The sequence below is a fragment of the Crocodylus siamensis genome, chromosome 2 (genome assembly GCF_052110815.1).
Source record: "Crocodylus siamensis isolate JL-2025a chromosome 2, ASM5211081v1, whole genome shotgun sequence".
NCBI lineage: Eukaryota > Metazoa > Chordata > Crocodylia > Crocodylidae > Crocodylus > Crocodylus siamensis.
Window position 1 is genome coordinate 257,856,327 of NC_143396.1, and position 21,276 is coordinate 257,877,602.

Consider the following 21,276-nt stretch of genomic DNA (forward strand, 5'->3'; position numbering starts at 1 on the left):
TGTTAAAGGAAATGTGTGTTTAGGTTTGGTTATGGATAAGCAGTGGTAGAATGAAATAAAAAAACAATAAAGACCAACTTACATAGTGATTTCTCAGCTTTTCTCCTTCTCCATACAGTGTCAACTGGAAAACACACAAATGCAGATTATTTTGTCCCACAGGACGAGGGAAGGGTATATCTTCCACAAATGATGTTACCCTTTCTTTCAGGGTGACAGGTATATGATGAGGTTTATAATTCTTATATAGCAGAGAAAAGGTTACCTGGAGCAGTAAGGAAATTAGAACCCTATGGAAGCTAGAGTTGCCAAGGGAACAAATTGCTAGGGACAGAAGTTTAGACATAAACCAGTTTAAGTGACCAGGAACTGGTTTAAACCTGTAACAAAACAGAAGTTAAGTGCACTTAAATCGCTTTCAAAATGGCTGAAACTGGTTTAAAATAAACCTAGATGGATATAGTAATAGACTTAACTGATTTAGGTCAAACCAGTTTATGGAACTTCTGACCCAGACCCCCCTGATTCAACTTAACTTACAGTCCTCCAGCATCCCAGGATGCTGTGCAGCCCTGGGCTGTGCTCTAGCAGAGCAGCTCCACCCCCAGCTGTAAGATCCCCAGCAGCCCAGAGTCCAGTGGATTCCTCTGGCCCTGCCACCTTGTCTGCCGGGGGAATTGGCCCGGCTCCCAGCTGGGGTAGGGGGAGTAAAGACCCTACTGCAGCCTTCCCTGCATGCTGGGCACAGGCTGGCTGGGGGTCCTGAGCTGAGAGGGCCATGGGTGTGGCTGGGTGATGGCTCTGACTCCCAGCTCAGGTGGAAGGAGTAAAGACCCCCCTGTGGGCTCCACACCTCTCCTCTGCCTCTAGGCACAGCCTAGCTGGGGTTCTGGAATAGGGGGAAAGGGAGGGAGGGGGTGGCCGTTCTTCCCCCCCACAACTCCCTCCTCAGCCTGCCTGCCGGTTGCAGAGGGGGCATGGCTGGGTTATCGCCCTGACTCCTAGTTTCCAGGTCAGAAGTAAAGTCCCCACTTTGGGCTCCCCCAATCCTGTGCTAGGCAGAGCCCAGCTGGGGGTCCAGAGACAGGTGGAGAGTGGCCATTTTCCCTCCCCACTCCCTCAGACAGGCCCACCAGCCAGGGATGGGGTAGGGCTAGGTGATTGCGTCAGCTCCCATATTGGGTGGGGGGAGTAAAACCCCCACTGCAGGTTTCCATGTAGCCAGCAGCTGTGGGGATCACCCTGCCATGCCCCCTCCGAGGTTGGCAGGCCAGTTGAGGAGGAAATGTCGGGGGGAGCCACACCCAGCTCTGGACCCCCAGCCAAACTGTGCCTGGTACAGTCTGCAATGGGGGCCGTTTTACCCCTCACCCCTTCCTCAGCCAGCCTCCTGGCTAAAGAGGGGCCGCAGCCTGGTGATTGCCCTGGCTCCCAGCTGTGAGGAAGCTCGCAGTTGGGGCTTTACTGCCCCCACCCAAGCCAGGAGCAGGGTCCAGGACCTGGCCATGTTTTCTCTCCAGCCGGCAGGCCAGCTGAGTGGGGGGCAAAGGGGGAAACGACCTCCACTACAGGCTGGGGGTCCAGAGCTGGGTGGAAGTCCCTCCTCAGGGGCCTGCTGGTCAAGGAGGGGGCATGGCTGGGTGATTGCCTTGGCTCCTGGCTTTACTCCCCCTGCCCAAGCTGGGAGCTGGGGTGATCACCCGGGCACTCCCCCTCCTCACCTGGCAGTCCAGCCGAGGAGGGAGTGAAGGCAGAAAAGCAGCCTCCACTGTGGTCTTCCTGCCCCCTGTACACAGCACGGTCTGGCTAGGGGTCCAGAGCCAGGGCGTGGGGCATACCCCCCACTCCCTCCTCAGCTGGCCAGTTGGCCACGGTGTGGGCATGGCCTTGTGATTGGCCCGGCTCAGTGTGAGGGGGGTTTGGGGGAACAGAGGGAGAAATGCCCCACTTGGGGCTTCCCCCTTCCTCTCTTTCCCTCACACACCAGGGAGACCCTGGCTAGGGGTCGGATGGGAGGGGTTCCCCACATACTCCCTCCTCAGTCCACCTGTACTGAAAAGGTGGCATAGCTAAGAGAATCAGCTCTGGGCATGTGGGAGAAAGAGAAAAGCCCCACTGGGGCCTCCCCTTTTGCTGGCACCCGGGAGACCTTGGCTGGGAACCTGGAGTGGGGCCTTGCTCCCCACGCCTCCTTCTCAGCTGGCTGGAGGCTGAAGAGGGAGCATGACTGGGGGAATCACCCAGCTCCCTGCTCTCTGCAGTGTCTGGCAGGCTGGGAGGAGTGCTCTAGTGCCTATCGCCTCTTGACATCTGTCTGTCTTTCAGGTTTGAAAAGTGAATGTTAGTTCACTTTCTTATTAGTTCAATCTAGGCAGTGTACAGAAACCTGCAAAGATTGAATTGACTCAGCCTTGGACTTTTTGACTATCTGTACTTTATCTATAAAGGATCAGACTCAGCCTCTGGAAGAGAATAAAAAGAAGGCTCACCAATGGCAGAAGCTTCAGTTTGGGGTTTGGCCCTGGAACGAGACTTCCTGCCTCTGGCAGGGGGGGCTGGACTCGATGTTCTCATGAGGTCGCTGCCAGCCCTTAATGTCTATGAAATCTGACATGGACAGCCAGAGGGAAGCTCAGTCACTGCAGGGAACTCTTGGTATGGAAACTAAAGGAATGGAGGGGAGAGGAATTGATGAGTACTGGGCCAGTAACCAAGAAGCAAATCTAAAGAAGCAATAGTGGATCACAAGCTGAATGCGATTCAGCGGTATAATATTGTTACCTCATTTTTGTGGCAAGGGAATACAAATAGGGCATGTTTATACCACACATTTACTATGCTAGGTATAGGCAGATTAATGAATGGGCAGGCTGGGCACAAGCCCAGGGACCCCTAGCAGTGTGGGGCCCTGTCCCCAGGATCCTCATCAGCAGGGAAGTGAAAGCTGCAGTTTTAACCTCGGCACCCATTTTTGGCGCCAAGTTTAAAATGGTGGCTTTCACCTTTGCTTCCCTGGGAGCTGAAAGCGGGGCCCCTCCACCAATGGGGTGGAGTCAGGCTGGGAGAGCCATGCTGTGCTTGCAGGAGAGAGGCAGGCCAGGTGGTGCTGTGTCTGGTGGGGAGGCAGCCCGAGCCCGACAGGGAGAGCTGTGCCCCACCTGGTGGGGAACAGGGAGTGCTATGCTGCGCTGTGCCTTTGTGGGCAGTGGCACTGGGAGGGCCTCGGGGGCTCTAGTCCACCAAATTCATCTTAGCTGCCCGCAGGCACCCCTCCCAGTACCATCAACTGCCCACAGAGACACTGCAGTGTTCCCAGCCTGGCCTGGCCCTCTGCATCTGCAGAGCTGCATGGGACAGGCAATGGCTCCCTGCACATAAGTGTAACAGGAGCCGGGCGGGGATCAAGACTGAACTGTGGGTGGCTCACAGCGGGGGGGGGTCAGAGCACTGCCTCCATGTGGGGGAGGGAGGAGGTCCTGTGACGGGGAAAGTGCATGTGTGTGTGTGTGTCTGTCTGTGTGCCTTTATCCATGTGCAGAGAAGGAGAGTAGAGTGTGCATGTCTGTGTCCATGTGCACCCATGTGTGTGCATGTGTGTGTGTACATTCGGCTGTAGCAGGGGAGGGGAGCAGGGAAAAGAGGCAGGCATGTGTCCCACAGCCTGGTGGGATCCATCCAGCACTAGGAAGGGAAGGGGCCCCTCTTCTTCCTCCCCCCATAGCCCAGCTCCCATGGGGGAAGGAGGCCTCCAATTTTGTGCTTGCCCAGGGCCCCAGTACACATTAATCTGCCTCTGATGCCAGGCAACAGCAGACTTAAACATGCCACGGTCCTGCACACATGCTGCCCCCAACTAAAAGCAGCATAGCCATATTTGCACAGTGCTGCAGACAGCCTAATTAACACTGCCAAGAGAAAAGCAACAACCGTTAGTATGGTGCTGTGCAAATGCATTTGTGCTGCTTCTGATTCAGGAGGAAATCTTTAGTGTGAGATAATGTCTTTGAACTTATGGCTTCCTGACACAGTAAGTCTGTAGTGTAGACATGCATACACAGTGCTATTCAATAGATCTGTTTATTTTCTGAACAATAAATAAAGTTAGTATTGTGACATGCATGTTTAAGATCAAAGCTTCCTGTTAATCATCATATTGTGGTTCTTTTATGAAATTAATTTCCATCTGATATGGATAAACCATAGAGACTATTCTAGCAAAATAAATGTGTTTGACAGAGAAAGTGTGACAAAAATGTACAGTAAACTTTTTTATACTAGTTACTTAGATTGAAAGAAATCCAATAAACTCCCTCATGGCGAATGTTGAATTTTAGGAATGTTAAAAGCCATTAAACTTAGATGGAAAGAGGAAGTTTTGTTTCCATCTTTTCTCAGTGAGGATTTAGTTGCAACGTTTGGGGCATATATAAACTAAATGATACCACATTTTCTCATATACAACATGCAACTTTCATCCAAAAATGAGCCCCACAAAGTTGGGATGCGTGTTTTAAGAAGAAAAGCTGTTTTCTTTGCTGAAAGAGGAGCACTCCTGGAGATGTTGTGCATGAGGGCTGCTACCTGAATCTGCTTAACAAACTAAAGAGGAGGAGTCTTGTGTTTATCATCTCACAGCTGTAGCTATTGACTGAGTACTGTAACTTGTGTCAGAAGCAGCAAATGATAGTATCTTAATAAGGTGTATAATGTGGAAACACCATAGAATCTTACAAAATTAGGGATGGAAGGGACCTCAGGAGGTCCCCTCTAGTCCAATCCCCTCCTCAAATCAGGACCAGCCCCAACTGGATGATCCTAGCAAGGGCTTTGTCAAGCTGGGCCTTAAAAACCTCCAAAGATGGAGATTCCACAACCTCTTTGAGTAACCTGTTCCAGAGCTTCACTGCCTTCTAGTGAGAGAGTTTTTCCTAATATCTAACCTAAACTTCTCTTGCTGCAACTTGAGGAAATTGCTCCTTGTTCTGTCATCTGCCACCACTGAACACAGCCCAGCTCCATCCTCTTTGGAACCACCCTTCAGGAAGTTGAAGGCTGCTATTAAATCCTCCCTTGGTCTTCTCTTCTGCAGACTAAATAAGTGCAATTCCCTCAGCCTCTCCTCAGAAATCATGTCCTAGCCCCCCAGCTGTTTTTATTGCTGTCTGTTGGACTCTCTCCAATTTGTCCATATCCTTTCTGTAGTGGAGGGCCCAATGCTGAACATTGGACTCCAGATGTGGCCTCACCAGTGCTGAATAGAGGGAAATAATAACTTCCATCGATCTTTTGGCAAGACTGCTACCAGTGCAGCCCAGTATCTCATTAGCCTTCTTTGCAGCGAGGGCAGACTGTTGGCTCATATTCAGCTGATTGTTCACTGTAACCCCCAGATCCTTTTCTGCAGAGCTGCTGCCCAGCCAGTCAGCCCCCACTGGTACATGGGTTTGTTCCATCCTACGTGCATGACTTTTTACTTGTCTCTGTTGAACCTCATGAGATTTCTTTTGGTCCAGTCCTCCAATGTGTCTAGGTCTCTCTGAATCCTAGCCCTCCCTCCAGCGTATCTACTATACCTCCCAGCTTGGTGTCATCTACAAACTTGCTGAGGGTGCACTCTATGCCATCTTCCAGATAGTTGATGAAGATATTGAACAAAACTGGCCCGAGGACTGATCCCTGGCACATTCTACTTGATACTGGCTGCCAGCTAGATATTTTACAATTATTTCATAGACATCATAGATTTCATAGACATCGGGGCTGGAAGGGACCTCGGGAGATCATCGAGTCCAGCCCCCTGCCCAAAGGGCAGGAAGTCAGCTGGGGTCATAGGATCCCAGCAAGATAAGCATCCAATTTACTCTTGAAGGTGTTCAATGTAGGTGCTTGAACCACCTCCGCTGGCAGACTGTTCCAGACCTTGGGGGCTCAGACAGTAAAGAAATTCTTCCTTATGTCCAGCCTGAAACGGTCTTGCAGGAGTTTGTGACCGTTTGACCTTGTCATCCCTTGGGGCGCTCTGGTGGTCCCCCAGATCCTGGTGGTCACCCCTGATAAACTTATAGGTGGCCATCAGATCACCCCTGAGCCTACGCTTTTCCAGGCTAAAGAGTCCCATGGCTCTCAGCCTGTCATCGTAAGATCTGTTTTCCTGACCTCTGATCATGCGCGTGGCTCTCCTCTGGACTCTCTCAAGTTTCTCCACATCCTTTTTGAATTGTGGAGCCCAAAACTGGATGCAGTACTCCAGCTGTGGCCTTACCAAGGCCCTTTAGTTACTGCCCTTTGAGCCCAACAGTCCAGACAGTTTTCTATCCACCTTATAGTCCATTCATTTAACCTGTCCTTCCTTAGCTTTCTTGAATAAATGTTGTGGGAGATGGTATTAAAAGTCTTGCTAAGGTCAAGGTATATAACATCCACTGTTCTCCCTGCATCCACAGACCTGGTCATCTTGTCATAGAAGACAATCAAGTTGGTCAGGCATGACTTGCCCTTGGTGAATCATTTTATTTACAGGAACTTATATAAAGAAGTAACTGTCTTGATACTTCCTTTTGTCAGGGTCTGGGACCTAACTTTAAGTGACACAGAGTAATTCCTCCTGGAAAGGTAATGTCCAGGAAGAGCAGCATTGCACAGGACAGTCTGACACACCAGGAAGTTTCTAGACACTCTGTGTTCCCAGGAGAACTTACTGTCAGGGGTCCTAAAAGGTAGCCTGGCCTGGGCTAATATCCTAGTTGGCCACACTGGCTCAAGGCTGTGACTGACAGCCCTACCCCAGCTAATGATCTTGCTGATCACTGTTCGGGCCTCCTGGCTGGGTGCTAGGCAGAGCAGCCTCCCCATTTAGTTTTCATATGTGGCAACAAGCCAGTTCTTTATGATGGTCTGTTCTGGTTAACCTGTACTCCTGACACTGCTCAGCAATGTTTTATTGATTCTAGCTGTTTGGAAAATGCCTTTGGATCTGGTAATTTAGTCTCTGACTTTTGGCTCTGACTCCTGGCATACCCTGAAGCTGGCTCTGGATCCTGGCATACCCCAGCATTGGCTTTGATTCTTGGCTTACCCTGGGTTCATCTTCTGGTTCACTGTGGCCGTGGCTCCTGGGCTTATGGGAACCTCATCCCTGGACTTCACCTAAGTGTCAGGTGACCTTCACTTACTGCCTGTGTCCTGGTCCCTATATTTACTGTGTCACGCAGTCAGCCATGACTCTGGAAAAAACTTTTCTTTTATATTCTGCCTTCCCATAACAAGGTGTGTTTTATTTTTTTGGGGGGAGGGGGGTTTTGGGGGGGGATTGGGGGCAAGTTGTATGCATGAAAATAATGGCATACAACAGAGAGTTCAAGTGTGAGCTAAAATAACACAAGGCCTGGAAAAATAGAAACTCTTGCAATGCAGGCCTGAGGCCAGTTAAGATGAATAGCTTATAACAATGGTGCTCTTAAATTTTGAGGTTTAGTTATAACATAAAATACCTTTCATCCGCTTCAGAAAGGAAATAAATTATACTATCCCAATTACCACAGAATATTAAATATATGTGAAGGAAAACAGTTTTATTTGCTTTGGATAAAAGCTGTAAGAGTTTCTTCACATCCTCTTAACTGCAATTCTCAGTCAAACTTCACCCTGGATTTGCATGCACGAAGTCTTGGTAAAATTACATGATAGTGCTGTGGCTGAGGCATTATGCTCTCAATGTTAGGAAATTTCAAGTTAAGCCTGAATACTTTAATGCCCATTCACTATCTACTTGTAATTTTTTTTTTTTGATCAGCTACAAGGAGTTTCTCCCTCATAAGAGTAAATGTTTATAATTGACCTGCAGAGAAGTGACTGAATCATGCTTTCCCCTCCCTTTCGTTATTTTATGATTCATTAAAAATGAGCTGCTGTCCCCATTGAAGAAAACGTATTTGTGTTTTACTTTAGGAAAATAAAGTTTTGCCTAGGGTTTCCTGTGATGACCAATCAATTAGTATGGGACCTTATTCAAACCTTATTTGAATGGATGCAGTACTAAATCTTTAACAAAGAGCTGTTTACTTGCAACTGTTTGGTCTGTGCTAGAGAGAGGATAAGACCAGATGTTGCTGTTGTCCCCCGACAAATTGTACCTGTGTTGGTCCTGGAACAGAAATGGCCTGAGATTTGGATATACACATCACCTTTCTAATCAAGGCTTTTGTAAGTAGCTGAATGCACTGCTGTTTCCCTGCCATCGATTCAATTATGCAGTCCTGGGATAAATGTTTAGATGCAGTTTGTGATGTTCTGTTAGTACTTTTTATCCCATGAATGGTTTAGGATTTATCCTGAGACAAGAGACATGAACAATTGCATTCTGTTTTGGGATAAACTGGTTTCTCCCAGTACAAGTGCAACCTCTGTTTGTAGCCAAAAAGCACAGTTTTAGACAGATGCTGCAAAGTGTTCTTCATTGTCAGGTGTCACGTCCTTAGTTGTGTGATGTCACCCTACTGTGTCTTCAGTGGTTTGTAGAATACAGTGTGGATTAGACCTAGTAGAAATAGATCTGAATTTCTAATACAAATACCAAAACAAAGGGAAAATCCCAAATCCCAACCCCCTTTCAAAACTTCTTTGACACATCATAAGGAAGCAGTAAGGGTGCAAGCTTGTTCTTTTAAGCTACAAACACAAGGTGAAAGTTAGTACATTCTCCTCATGTAGGTTTAATCCTGCCAAGAAACCTTTTTTAACAAAAGAGACTTGTAATTTACCCCTACACAATAACATGGTTTTTATACTGCTTGTCTTAACTTCCAGCTCTTGGTTTGTTTTGTTTTTTCAAACACTGAGCAAAGAAAAGGAATACAACCTGGTGTAAAAGTGTTTAACCAAACTGAATGCCACACCTTTCGTCTGCATTTGAAAGGTCTTTTAAAAATTGTTCTAATTTCTCCAAGTAACTACATCAGATAACAACACCTTTTCTTCACATCTCTACTCCCTATGTACACTCAGGTAGAATTTATGTTAAACTGCAGTTCTTATTGAAGAATATTAACTGACAAACTTTTTCTGTAGGAGACTTATGGAGAGCAGGTCCCTAGGGGCAATGGGCCATAAGGTATGATGCTGGTGATGGTTCTCAAGTTCTTCAGCCCATTGGTGCTAGTCCCTGGATAATCACAGGATTTAGGAGCATAGGTATGCCTACAACTGGACCTGTAGGCATGCAGCTCCCTTGAAATATTAGGCATGGTTGAGCTCATGAACCATAGTGCAAAAGCTTCAATGCCATGGTTGTTGTGACCCAGGACTATGCCCCCACTTATTCTTTTAAGCTACAAACAAGGTGAAAGCTAGTTTGCAGTTTTAAAACTTAATTTGCTATTAGTTTTGTTTTCATAGTGAGTTTAATCTGCAGGGCTCTTTTTAGTGCATGTTATAAAGAAATTGACATTAAACCTTTCGGTAATATGTTTGAAATGTGTTTTTCCACCCTCCTACCTCCACCCCCATATGCACACGGTTTTTCAGTTATTTGGAAGATTTTCAAAGAAGAGAAAATGTAATCAGTCTCTTGAGACAAATTATATTACTCATGCCATGAGAAGAGCACCCTTATCTATTGGGACTGAGCATTCCCTGAGTGTTATTCTTGCTCTAATTTAGAAGAGCATCAATTAAGTGAACCTACTAAACACAAGAGTATTTGTATGTAAAAGGCTAGGGTCTTTTGTTCTCTTTCTGAAGAAGAAAGGAACCACATAGTTTCCCAGCTCTGTTTTCCTTATTTTTTGGAATTCATGCTGTACCTGCAGAGATGTTCTGTGGTGGGGACAGTTGCATGAAAGCATTGGATACAGCGATTAAGAGCTGGGAAGCCATTTGAAACATGAAGGTACAAAGGAGTTTTTAAATGTACAGTATTGTAGGGATAAGCGTAGACATAAGCACTCTGAGGGTTAGAAAGAGTTTGTTTCTTCTAGACCAGGGGTTGGCAACCTATGGCCTGTAGGCCATATCCAGCCTATGGAACCTTTGGATCTGATCCTGGACATGCACTTCGGTGGTTGGGGGCTTCATCTGCAAGCCCTCTCCTCATGCAGATGCAGACACAAGCAGTGGCTAGAGGTCCTCTCCTTGACCCACTGTGGGTGCCAATGTCAGCTTGCAGGGACGCGTAGCTTTCCTTAACATAGAGAGATACACCTCCGCCCCTTTTGTCCACTCGATCCCTCCTGTACAGGGTATAGCTGTCTATACCCATCATCCAGTCATGGGTGGAGTCCCACCAGGTCTCTGTTATCCCAATGACATCATAGTTATTTATGTTTAGGAGGAGGACAAGTTCCTCCTGTTCATTCCCCAAGCTCCTGGCACTTGCCTTGTCTACAGATTGTTCCAGGGTTGGGGCAGGGGTGGGATCCCTTAAATGCCTTGACCTGCTGGCTTTGCAAGGGTTGGTCAGTGGGCCAGCAGTGGCAGTAGTCCCCCCAATCTTCTGGCAAGCTTAGTTTAAGCCTGGTGGAGCAGGTCAGCCAGTCTGGCTAAGAAGAGCCTCCTCTCCAGCAGAGAGAGCTGCAAGTCAGTCAGTAATACAGAAGTCCTTGACTTCAGGAAAGCTGACTTTGACAAGCTCAGGAGGCTTCTCAGTGAGACCCTAAAGGGCCATAACCCAAAGGGGAGGGGAGTTCAGGATGAGTGGTTGCTCCTCAAGGGAGTAAGTCTGGATGCACAAGCGAAGTCTATCCCATCTTGGGGCAAAGGCAGCAAAAGGGCACAGCAGCCCCCTTGGCTCTCCAGGGAACTAGTGGACATCCTGCATCTTAAAAGGAAGACCTACAAAGGATGGATGACTGGAACCACCACCAAGGAGGAATACTCTGCTCTGGTCCAGACCTGCAGAGAGCAAACGAGGAAAGCCAAGGCTGTGACGGAACTCCAGCTAGCTACAAATATCAAGGACAATAAAAAGTCTTTTTTTAGATATGTGGGGAGCCAGAGGCAAAGCAAGGGCAACATTGGACCCCTGCTAAACCACATGGGACAACTGACAGCCGATGCCCAGGAAAAAGCAAACTTGCTAAATGAGTACTTTGCATCAGTTTTTCATCAGTCCCATGGGACGCCCCTGCTCACTGTGGGTCAGGGAGGCCCAAGTGAGGGAGATTCCTTACCCTCCATTGAAGCTGACCTCGTGAAGGAAAACCTTGACAGGCTGAACACCTTCAAGTCAGCTGACCCTGACAGTTTACATCCTAGGCTACTCAAGGAGCTGGCAAGCATCATAGCTCAGTCCCTGGCACAGATCTTTGAGAACTCTTGGCGCTCTGGTGAAGTGCCCGAAGATTGGAAGAAGGCCAATGTGGTGCCAATCTTCAAGAAAGGGGGGAAAGTAGATCCAGCAAACTCAGCCTGACTTCTATCCTGGGGAAGGTCTTGGAAAAGATTATCAAAGAGGCCATCCTTAACAGACTAGCTGATGGCAATATCCTGAGGGATACCCAGAATGGGTTTGTTGTAGCTGGGTTTTGCTTGACCAATCTCATTTCCTTTTATGACCAGGTGACCTAGCACCTGGACAAGGGGGAAGAGATTGATTTTGTATATCTTGACTTCAAAAAAGCCTTCAATCTGGTATCCCATGATCACCTCTTCACAAAACTGGTTAACTGTGGCCTCAACCTCACCACGATTCGCTGGCTGGGGAATTGGCTCCACGGCAGGATCCAGAGGGTGGTGGTTGACAGAAGCCAATTGTCTTGATGCGCGGTCATCAGTGGGGTCCCTCAAGGCTCTGTCCTAGGGCCTATACTGTTTAACATCTTCATCAGTGATGTGGACATTGGTTTCAGAAGCGGGCTGGCCAAGTTTGCTGATGACACCACACTCTGGGGTAAAGCATCCACACCTGAGGATAGAGGGTGAGCCAGGCAGATCTTGACAGGCTCATGAAATGGGTGGATGAGAACCTGATGGTGTTCAACACCGAAAAATGCAAGGTTCTTCACCTTTGGAGGAAAAACCTGCAGCATGCTTATAGGCTTGGTAGTGCTACGCTGGTTAGCACTACAGATGAAAGGGACTTGGGGGTCATGATTGACCAAAAGATGAACATGAGCCTTCAGTGTGATGCTGCGGCTAGTAAAGTGAGCAAAACGCTGGCTTGCATCCATAGATGCTTCTCGAGCAAATCCCGGGACGTCATTCTCCCGTTGTACTTGGCCTTTGTGAGGCCTCAGCTGGAGTACTGCGTCCAGTTTTGGGCTCCACAATTCAAAAAGGATACGGAGAAGCTTGAGAGACTGCAGAGGAGAGCCACGCGCATGATCAGAGGTCAGGAAAACAGACCATATGAAGAGAGGCCGAGAGCCATGGGACTCCTCAGCCTGAAAAAGTGCAGGCTCAGGGGCGATCTGGTGGCCACATAGAAGTTTATCGGGGTGTTCTCCAGGACCTGGGGGAATGTCTGTTCACCAGAGCACCCAAGGGATGACAAGATTGAATAGTCACAAACTCCTTTGCAAGCGTGTCAGGCTGGACATAAGGAAGAACTTCTTTACTGTCTGAGCCCCCAAGGTTTGAAATAGACTGCTGCCGGTGGTGGTTCAAGCACCCACTTTTAATGCCTTCAAGAGACATTTGGATATTTATCTTGCCTATCCCTGCTGACTTCCTGCCCCTGTGCAGGGGGCTGGACTTGATGATCCTCCGAGGTCTCTTCCAGCTTGAATGTCTATGAAATCTCTTGACTCTGACCCAGCTACTGCCATGCCTCCAACCTTCCCTTTTTCAGGAAAGTCAAATAGCTGGTCACTTGACAGCTCCAGGTGTGTCTGGATATTGTCAGATTCCTGGACCCCCATCAGTCTGTCGTGACCTACTGTTACCTACTGCCCGCTACGTAGTCTGCTGTCATCTCCAGAGGAGCAGGATAAAGCTGTTGGGGCATGTACCTTGACATTTCCTAGTTTTTGGACATTTGAGTTTTGCTGAGATCTCTTCTGAAAGGGCCTGAGATGCTGTTCAGCAGTCCCAAAGGTTTATCCCAGAATCTAAGGCCAAACAATTTCGCCACCCCACTCTATAGAGCCAGTCACTGAGGAATCTTAACAAGACCAAGACTCACAGAATCCATACATCTGACAAGCCAATAAGTAAAAAAAAAAAAAAAAAATTAAAATCTGACCACAATCCTTGCATTGCCTTGTGTGATCCTGTGACTGATGTCACCTGTGATTTCTGATGCTGCTGTTTAAGTCCAGTGCACGCCTCTTGCATAAATTAAGCATCATTGCTCAAGAGGCCTTGATCCTTGCATACCATGTCTGTTCTGAACAAGAAGACAGTTTAGTAGTCTTCAAGACACCTTTTTTGACCAGTCTCACTTTCATTGACTGCTTTCAGGCTTTCCATACCGCACATCACTTATTTATGCACAATAGCCAGCTCAATAGACCTGTATCTTCATTATTAGTGCTTTAGTACTGTAATAACTGGTTTCAGAAACTCAGTCTAACCACCTAATTCAGCAAGAGCAAGAAACATAGGTGGACTTTGTCCAGCTATGGGAAGCATCACCTATAGAATGTCTAAGTTTCACCCTCATAAAGAACCGCTACAGCTTTATTAACCTTAGTCTTTGTGGAGACCTTATTCCTCATTATTTCTAGTCTCACCTTTTCAGATTGTCAAAGGCTGCATTTGCTCTTAGGATGAGGGAAACAACTTCCTCATCAATATTAACTTGATCATCAGTGGAATGTCCCTAACCACTTTCCTCAAACGCGCTGCATAGAACAGAGTGAACAAAATTTGTCTAAGAACACAACCTTGCTTTATCCGTAGCAGGTGTGGGGAGGAAGAGTCTTTGATAGAAGAGTGGCAGTCTTTACTATGCTGTGCATTCCTTCAGGAAAGCAGATGCATGACCATGAGGAACTTTTCGGGATACTTTTAAACACTGTCTTACTAGTTTGTATAAATCAGATCTTTGTAGGGGATTTCAGTTACACAAATCAGAAAGCACTAAACAATTAACATTCATTTTTATTTGCCCAGCTCTTTGCAGGTACATTGTTTTAAAAAAGATAAATAGGATATGTGGGGAAAGTTGTATGAGCTATGTTCTAAATTATATTTGAAGTTGTATATTTGAAGTTGTTACTAGTGTAAATGGGGCATTTCCAAATGCACTGGGGAACACACAAGTATTTCCCCAGTGCATTTGGAAATGCCCCATTTACACTAGTATTTTGCAAGTGTAAAGTTAATAGAATGTCTTACTTCAGAAAAACTCTTCCATTGGTGCTGGCTTTGTCACCTTGTGTTCCAGTGCTGGAAGAAGTCAAATATGTTTCCCTATGCTGTACATTGTTGGAGAAACTTATGGAATCTACTCCATGTTGCATACAGTACAATAGGCAAATAAAAGTTTAGTTTTCATACTGTGGAAATCTGAAATCTTGTAAGCAGAAAGCCAGGAAGGAAGAGAAGGCTTTTTTTTTTTTGTAGGCTTTTGTTTTTAATTCTAATTTGATTAGATTTTTTGAGAACACTTTACTGTAAAATGCAAGAATAAAACATGTTGATGGTGCTTTATGGTCTGCCAGATATTCAGTACACTCTCCTCATGTAGGTTTAATCCTGCCAAGCAACCTTTTTTAACAAAAGAGACTTGTAATTTACCCCTACACAATAACATGGTTTTTATACTGAGTGTCTTAACTTCCAGCTCTTGGTTTGTTTGTTTTTTCAAACACTGAGCAAAGAAAAAGCATACAACCTGGTATAAAAGTGTTTAACCAAACTGAATGCCATACCTTTTGTCTGCATTTGAAAGGTCTTTTAAAAATTGTTCTCATTTCTCCAAGTAACTACATCAGATAACAACACCTTTTCTTCACATCTCTACTCCCTATGTACATTCAGGTTGAATTTATGTTAAACTGCAATTCTTATTGAAGAATATTAACTGACAAACTTTTTCTGTAGGAGACTTATGGAGACTCATCTAAGAACAATTCCAAGTGAAGCGTTTTCGGATCTCCCCAATATCTCCAGAATGTAAGTTTTAGATTATTTACATTTTACTAAAATGATCAGAAAATCATAATTTCTTTACATCATCCCAAAACTCTCCTCATGTGTAACAGTCTCTCAACCTATCAAGCTGCAAAAGCTGTATTTACATAAGACTCCTGTATTAGTAATTAAGGGTGAGAACTGTACTCTTTATTTGCACATGAAAGAGTCCATAAAACACAAATCTGTGACCCTCATTAGACCTCAATTTATAGTGAAAGAGTTGTAGTCAAGTCTTTCTTTGACTTTTAACCTGCACTGCTTGTGGTTAAACACATCAGCCGTTACCAATTGTCATCTTTGCCTGAATCCAAGATGACTCTGAATTTATGACGACCCCCCAATAATTAGACTCTAGGCCTGGCAAATTTATAAATTTGTTATGATTTTCCATGTCTAGATATCATTTTTGAAGAGTTTCGTAAATTCATCCCCCCAACCACTGCAGCAGGGCAAGCAGCAGCAAAGGGAGAAGGAAGAAAAGGAGTCAAATAGCTGGACCTCCTCTCTTGCTGTCTACCCCTCCCTCCCCCCTAGTGCCTGGAGCCAGGATGAGAGCTGCCACTGCCGCTGTATCACCAGGCTGGGGTTAGAGGCAACACATACTCTGTGCTTCCTGCCCCTAGCTGGTGGGGCGGGGGGGGGTCTCAATTGAAGCTGGAGCTGGAAAGGGAAATTAAGTAGTGCCTGAAGCAAAGACCAGGAGGAGCAGAAAGTAGTGTACAGATGGTAGGAGGGGGGTTAAGGGGGACAGGGGCTGAGGCTCTAACTTCAAGCCCAATCCCCAGCTTGTTGTTTTTCCCATGCTGAATGGGGAAAATAACTTCATCTTAGGTTCAAGTACATAGAGTAATAATAGTAAATGCATGAGTTTATGGCATTATTTACCGTTACAGCTTGCTAGTAAAAGGTAGTTCCATCCATCATAACCATCCTTCTTCCTGTTACTTTGAGCTGTTTTCCAGCTTCCTGGACCTATTTGCAATCTGTGAAAATTAGGCCCCTGGGAGACCTTAATATAATACAACTGGGGAGGGACATATGCCATGCATTCAGTTTAAAGCAGTATACACAACAGGCACAAACATGTGAAACATCTTTTGTGATTGGTTTGACATTTTATCCCACCATAAATTGCTTGCACACATGGCATGTTATAATTTAGCCTCTGACAGGTGTTGTTGCCATCAGACTACAGGCCATACTGATTGATATAGAAACAGTTGCTATGTGTGACTTGCTTTAAATTCATAGGACAAGCTATCCTGAGAGGAAAAAGCACCACGGGTACTTGTTCTGCCAACATTCACCAGCAAGGGGAACTAGAGAGCTGCTGGCAAGGGCTGCAGCTAATGAAAAGTGAGCTCTGACCTCACTACTTGAGCTCCCCCTGGGTGAAGGATCTGCTCTTCTGACCCTTGCACAGAGTTCTTCCAGTGCTAAGGGTCAGGGAGGGTAGGAGCAAGAGGGATCAAACTCTCCCAAGCACCTTATGAGGTGCTTTTGTGTATGGGCTTTTCCTCTACCCAACACATCATTCGCTGTGCCTAACACAGGAAGAGGTAAATCAGATAGTCCACTTGGGTAAATCAGATAGTCCACTTGCAGGAAGGAGTAGGGGGGAAGAGAACAGTCCACCCTGGAATGCTGGAAGATGCAGCCAAACATTATCATTCTGTGCTTCAGGGATGTATTTGGTAGCCATGTTGGTCTGAGACAAAAGAAATGAAAAAATCTAGAACTCTTGGTTCAGTAATACCTTTTATTAGACCAACTGAGAAATTGAAAAAAAATTGCAAAAACAAATCTTTTTCTGTCAAAAATATATATTTTTTTGCAATTTGTCAGTTGGTCTAATAAAAGGTATAATTTCTGAACCAGGAGTTCTAGATTTTTGCATCAGCCTATGTGTAACATGCCACATGTTCAAATTAAAACACAATACAAATGACCTGCAACTATATTCTACATTTAATAAGTAACATCTTTTGTGTCTTGCTCACCATTTTTGTTGCTTGTTATCAGGCTTAAATTGCTTGAAGTTGTGGCATGTTACAATGTATTGCTCAATTAAAATAATTGCTCTTAAAATGAAATATCTGCCACGGGCCTTAAAGACCCTTTCAGGTTGTTCCAGCTGAGCACACTGGAAACTAGCCTACACAAGCATCAGGAGGATACTAAGATGTATCATAAGTCATTTGTATAACTTGAAATACAAACCTCTAGAACTCTTGATTCAGAGACAATACCTTTTATTAGACCAACTAAGAAATCACAAAAAAGTATAGTTATACACACATACTTGGCCTCCAAACTCCCTAAATAATCCTCAGCCCAGGATCTGGCACTCATTGCTTAAAGGCTTACTAGCCAACATTCAACCAAATGTGCTAGTTATATAACCCTTTTAGCTTCTCCAGATAAATAGTATTGTGGATATTATGGCGATTACTTTCCCCACCCCAGATTAAATGTCCCATAATAAACCAGGGTTGTTGGTTGTAGTTGTGTTGGTCTAAGGACATAGGCAAACAAGGTTCTTTGGTTAGATGTGATACTGCTGGTGTTTTGTGTACTTTCGTGGGTGGAACAGAAGCCAAAATGCAAAATGCAGGTCTGTAAAAATGCAGATACATAGCAGTGAGGATTAGAGGGAATGGGAGACAATAGGTGTGAGACAGGTAAGGGGGGAAGGGGGAGTGTTGAACTGGTGATAGAATGTAGTTGGTAAAATGCAGACAGCTTACCTGGGGTTATCAGGTGGCAGACAGTTTATAATGTGCCATAAATCCAATGTCTATATTTAGTCCGTGGTTTTTTGTATCCAGTAGATTTATGAAGTGAAGTTCATAAGCTCATCTATGAAAAATGTTTTGTAAATTCCCTTTGAGGATTAGAACTGAGAGATTGGAGAGAGAGTGGTTGTCTTGTGAGAAGTGTGCACCTGGGGTAATTGGGTATTTTTGTCTTTGATAGCTTCTCGGTGTGCATTCATTCTGGTATGCAGTTGTTTTTTGATTTCGCCTACATAGATTTACGTTGTTTGGTTTCTCCTACATGGATTTATGACACATCATAACCTGCCTAACATCTAACTTTCCAGGTACCTCTCCACTCTTTACCAGCTACGTTAATTCCCCTCCCCACCCCAACCTGTCTTTCACTATCTTTCATCCATTGACCCCACAATTTACATTGTCACTGACTAGGTTTTTTGCATGCATACCAGCCTCCGGCTTCTTTACTATTCATTCCATTCAGAAAGACCACAGATCAACTGCAGGTGCTTCCTCAGCCTGATGTGTAGGGTATGTATACCTGAAATCTTGCAAAGAAGAATTTTTCCAACTATTTGAGTTGGTCTAATAAAAGATATCAGATTGACTCAAATAACCTTCTCTGCCTAATTCTTATGTTGCAGTTTTATTCATACATTTACAAAGTAGTTAGAGCCTTGCAGGGGGTGAGGTGGAGACAAGCAAAGAAAGGTATTTGTCTAAGGCTCCTGACAGATGTTCACTTGAATGCATAATGGGATCCAATCAGTCCCAACAGTTGTGCCTTTTGGCAGGAGGAGCAATTTTTGGATTGGGGATCAGGTCCAAATTGCAATATATTGCCAGTGCAGGGTGAGACTGTGATCCTGGGCTTCCCCAACACTGGCTGGCTCTGGGAACCCACAGGGCCAGTTGGAATCCCTCTGTGGTCTCCAGAGCCAGCTGGCAATCAGTGGATTGTTAGCAGGATCAGGACCGTCCTCAGGGCTTAAGCCCCAGCACAGTCCCAATTTGCAGTTGATCGGCAGGGATGCACCAGGGCTGTTCCAGTCTGCCATCAGCTGATGAGGACAGCCTTGAGGTTAGAAGCCTGGGGCTGTCCCTGCCAGATGATTGCAGAGTGGAACAGACCCAGGGCTTGTACCCCAGGTATTCGAGCCCAGGGTACAATCAGCTGACTGGGACAGCCACGGGGGTTTGAACTCCAGGGTCATCCTAATCTGACATCACCTAGCAGGGACTGCCTCAGAGCTTGAGCCCTGGCTGATCCTTGCCAGACAACGAGCAAGGGTACAGTCCTGGAGAGGTCCCAGTCATCTGATTGTCGGTTGGCAGGGACAGCCCCAGGGCTCCAGCCCTGGGGACCTCCCAATCTGACATCAGGTGGCCTGTCAGCTGATAGTCAGTCAGTTGGGACTGCTCCTGGGCTCAAGCCCTGAGGTAGCCCCTGCCCCATGGTTCAATTTCAGGTGCAATAGAAACCATTTACAAAGTTATTCCACATATTTTGTGTAATAACTTTGTAGTTGGTTTCCTGTTTCATTGGGCCATTAATCCCCTGAACATGTGGCCAATTTACATGGTAAAACATGATTAACCATTTAATCATGTCTTAAGTGCAATGTCTGCCTAGGGCCTAGGTCTTGCAGCTGCAAAAATAAGAACAAAATTCAGGAATTTGTGTTTCTGGTTTGGTACTCTGCTGCCAGAGCTCATTTTCTTTTATCACATTATTGGGCACAAAAAATGGAAACCAAAGCATTTCTCTTTAAATTTATACAAGGAAGTTATTTATTCTCCATACTGCTCTGAAAGGGACTGCCTTTACAATCTGGCTTTCCATGTGTAGAGGATTTATTACAGGCACAGTCAATAAACTGTCTTTTTTTCCTTCTTACTTGTTTTTCCACCAGACCTGCAAAAAATGCTTGGTTTAAGCATGTGCCAGAACTCTCAAGAGGATTCTTTTCTTATCCTCTGAGATCTGCTGTGTGTGAATGATGGAGTGAAAGCTGAAGTGAAATTTAGTGCCCTCATCATTGTTAACTCTTGCTACTTTCCTGATATTTTTAGTATCTCTCTGCTTTACCTCTACTCTTAGGTTTTGTTTCATATGCAAGTGAGAGACCCGAACAGGCCTGGGGACTCATTGTGCAAGATACTGCAGAAATACAGTATAGATTACAAGTAAAAATAAACAAAACAAGGGGGAATAAACTTGGGAGCTGAGCAAAAGAGAAGAAATGATAAAGAAAAAGACAGTGAGCTTTAGTTGTTACGGCATAACACCTGTACAGCCATATGACTTGTTTCCCTTTCTGTTTTTCTGATGTTTAGCTATATCTCCATAGATGCAACACTTCACAGGTTGGAGGCTCATTCCTTCTACAGTTTAAGTAAAGTCACTCATATGTAAGTACAGTGAAAATCAAGCTTATTTCCCCAAGTAAAATACAGAATAACTTACAAATTATTTTCCCCCTTTTTGTGCTAAAGCTTTAATTTCTTCTTCTGTATTTCTTCTATCGCTGACACCACCTTTCAGTTGTATTCTTTTCCAACCTCCATTTTATGGCTATGCATTTTTTCCTTACATTTATTTTTTTCATTTCCTCACTTCATTTTTTTTCCTGTTTTTTTTTTTTTCCCTTTTGCAAGCAAGAGTCTCTGGATGCTGTGTCTTGCACAGTTCATCTTTTGTATACACTCTTTTTCCTGCTCCTTTCTTTCTGATTTTCAGCTTTTCACATTTGGGATGTATAGTCAGTCCCTCTTCTCCTTTTCCCTTGCACTTTTCTTTTATATAGTTAGAGGAAATATTTAAATACCTGCTTTGTTTATATAGTCATTTTCCTATTTCAACAATAAAATCCTTCCTTTTGGGTATGCTGATTTTCCTAAGATGACCTGTGAACAGAACCAGTGTTTCCCAAGTCCTTGACCACTGTTACTGTAAGCCACACTGCTTCCATAACAGAGCTTCCTTCATTTGAAATACAGTTCATAATGTTGCAGGTAACATATCAAGGCCCTACTTTCCCCAGCCCTCAACTTCCATTCCGCAGTTCTTTTTTTGTTTAATGAAGATGCCTGTTTAATAACAGTGTTTCTAGACAATACATTTTCTAAGTAGTGAATAGAGCTGTCATCTCCGAGCACCCCAGGCCTTTCACATGCTGCTTGGAGGTGACGAAGTGAACCACAAGATAGAGCTGTGGTTAACCTTCCAAGAAACTAGGAATAGAAAAGATCTCTGTGTCCATCTAATCCACCTTCACCACCTCGGCCATTGCAGGATTGCTTCATCCAATGTATTCTTCAGTACAATGTCTAGTCCTAGTGCAATGTCTAGTGATATAGTCAATCAGACTTACACTGCTTCCATCAAGTGGGGACAGGGAATAAAAAGTTTGATGGAGAAACT

General features: G+C 45.1%; 1 protein-coding gene across 9 annotated transcripts in view; it reads left to right on the forward strand.

Moving 5' to 3' along the window:
- The window catches only part of TSHR (thyroid stimulating hormone receptor), a 197,691-nt gene that overhangs the window by 77,664 nt on the left and 98,751 nt on the right, over positions 1 to 21,276 (forward strand). For 7 of the 9 annotated variants that reach the window (XM_090033820.1, XM_090033827.1, XM_090033821.1 and 4 more), the window contains 2 exons: positions 14,983 to 15,054; positions 20,190 to 20,264. In XM_090033820.1, coding sequence (XP_089889946.1) covers positions 14,983 to 15,054; positions 20,190 to 20,264 — 147 coding nt within the window. The remainder of the gene's footprint in view (positions 1 to 14,982; positions 15,055 to 20,189; positions 20,265 to 21,276) is intronic. The other 2 variants (XM_090033822.1, XM_090033828.1) reach the window with 1 other exon arrangement.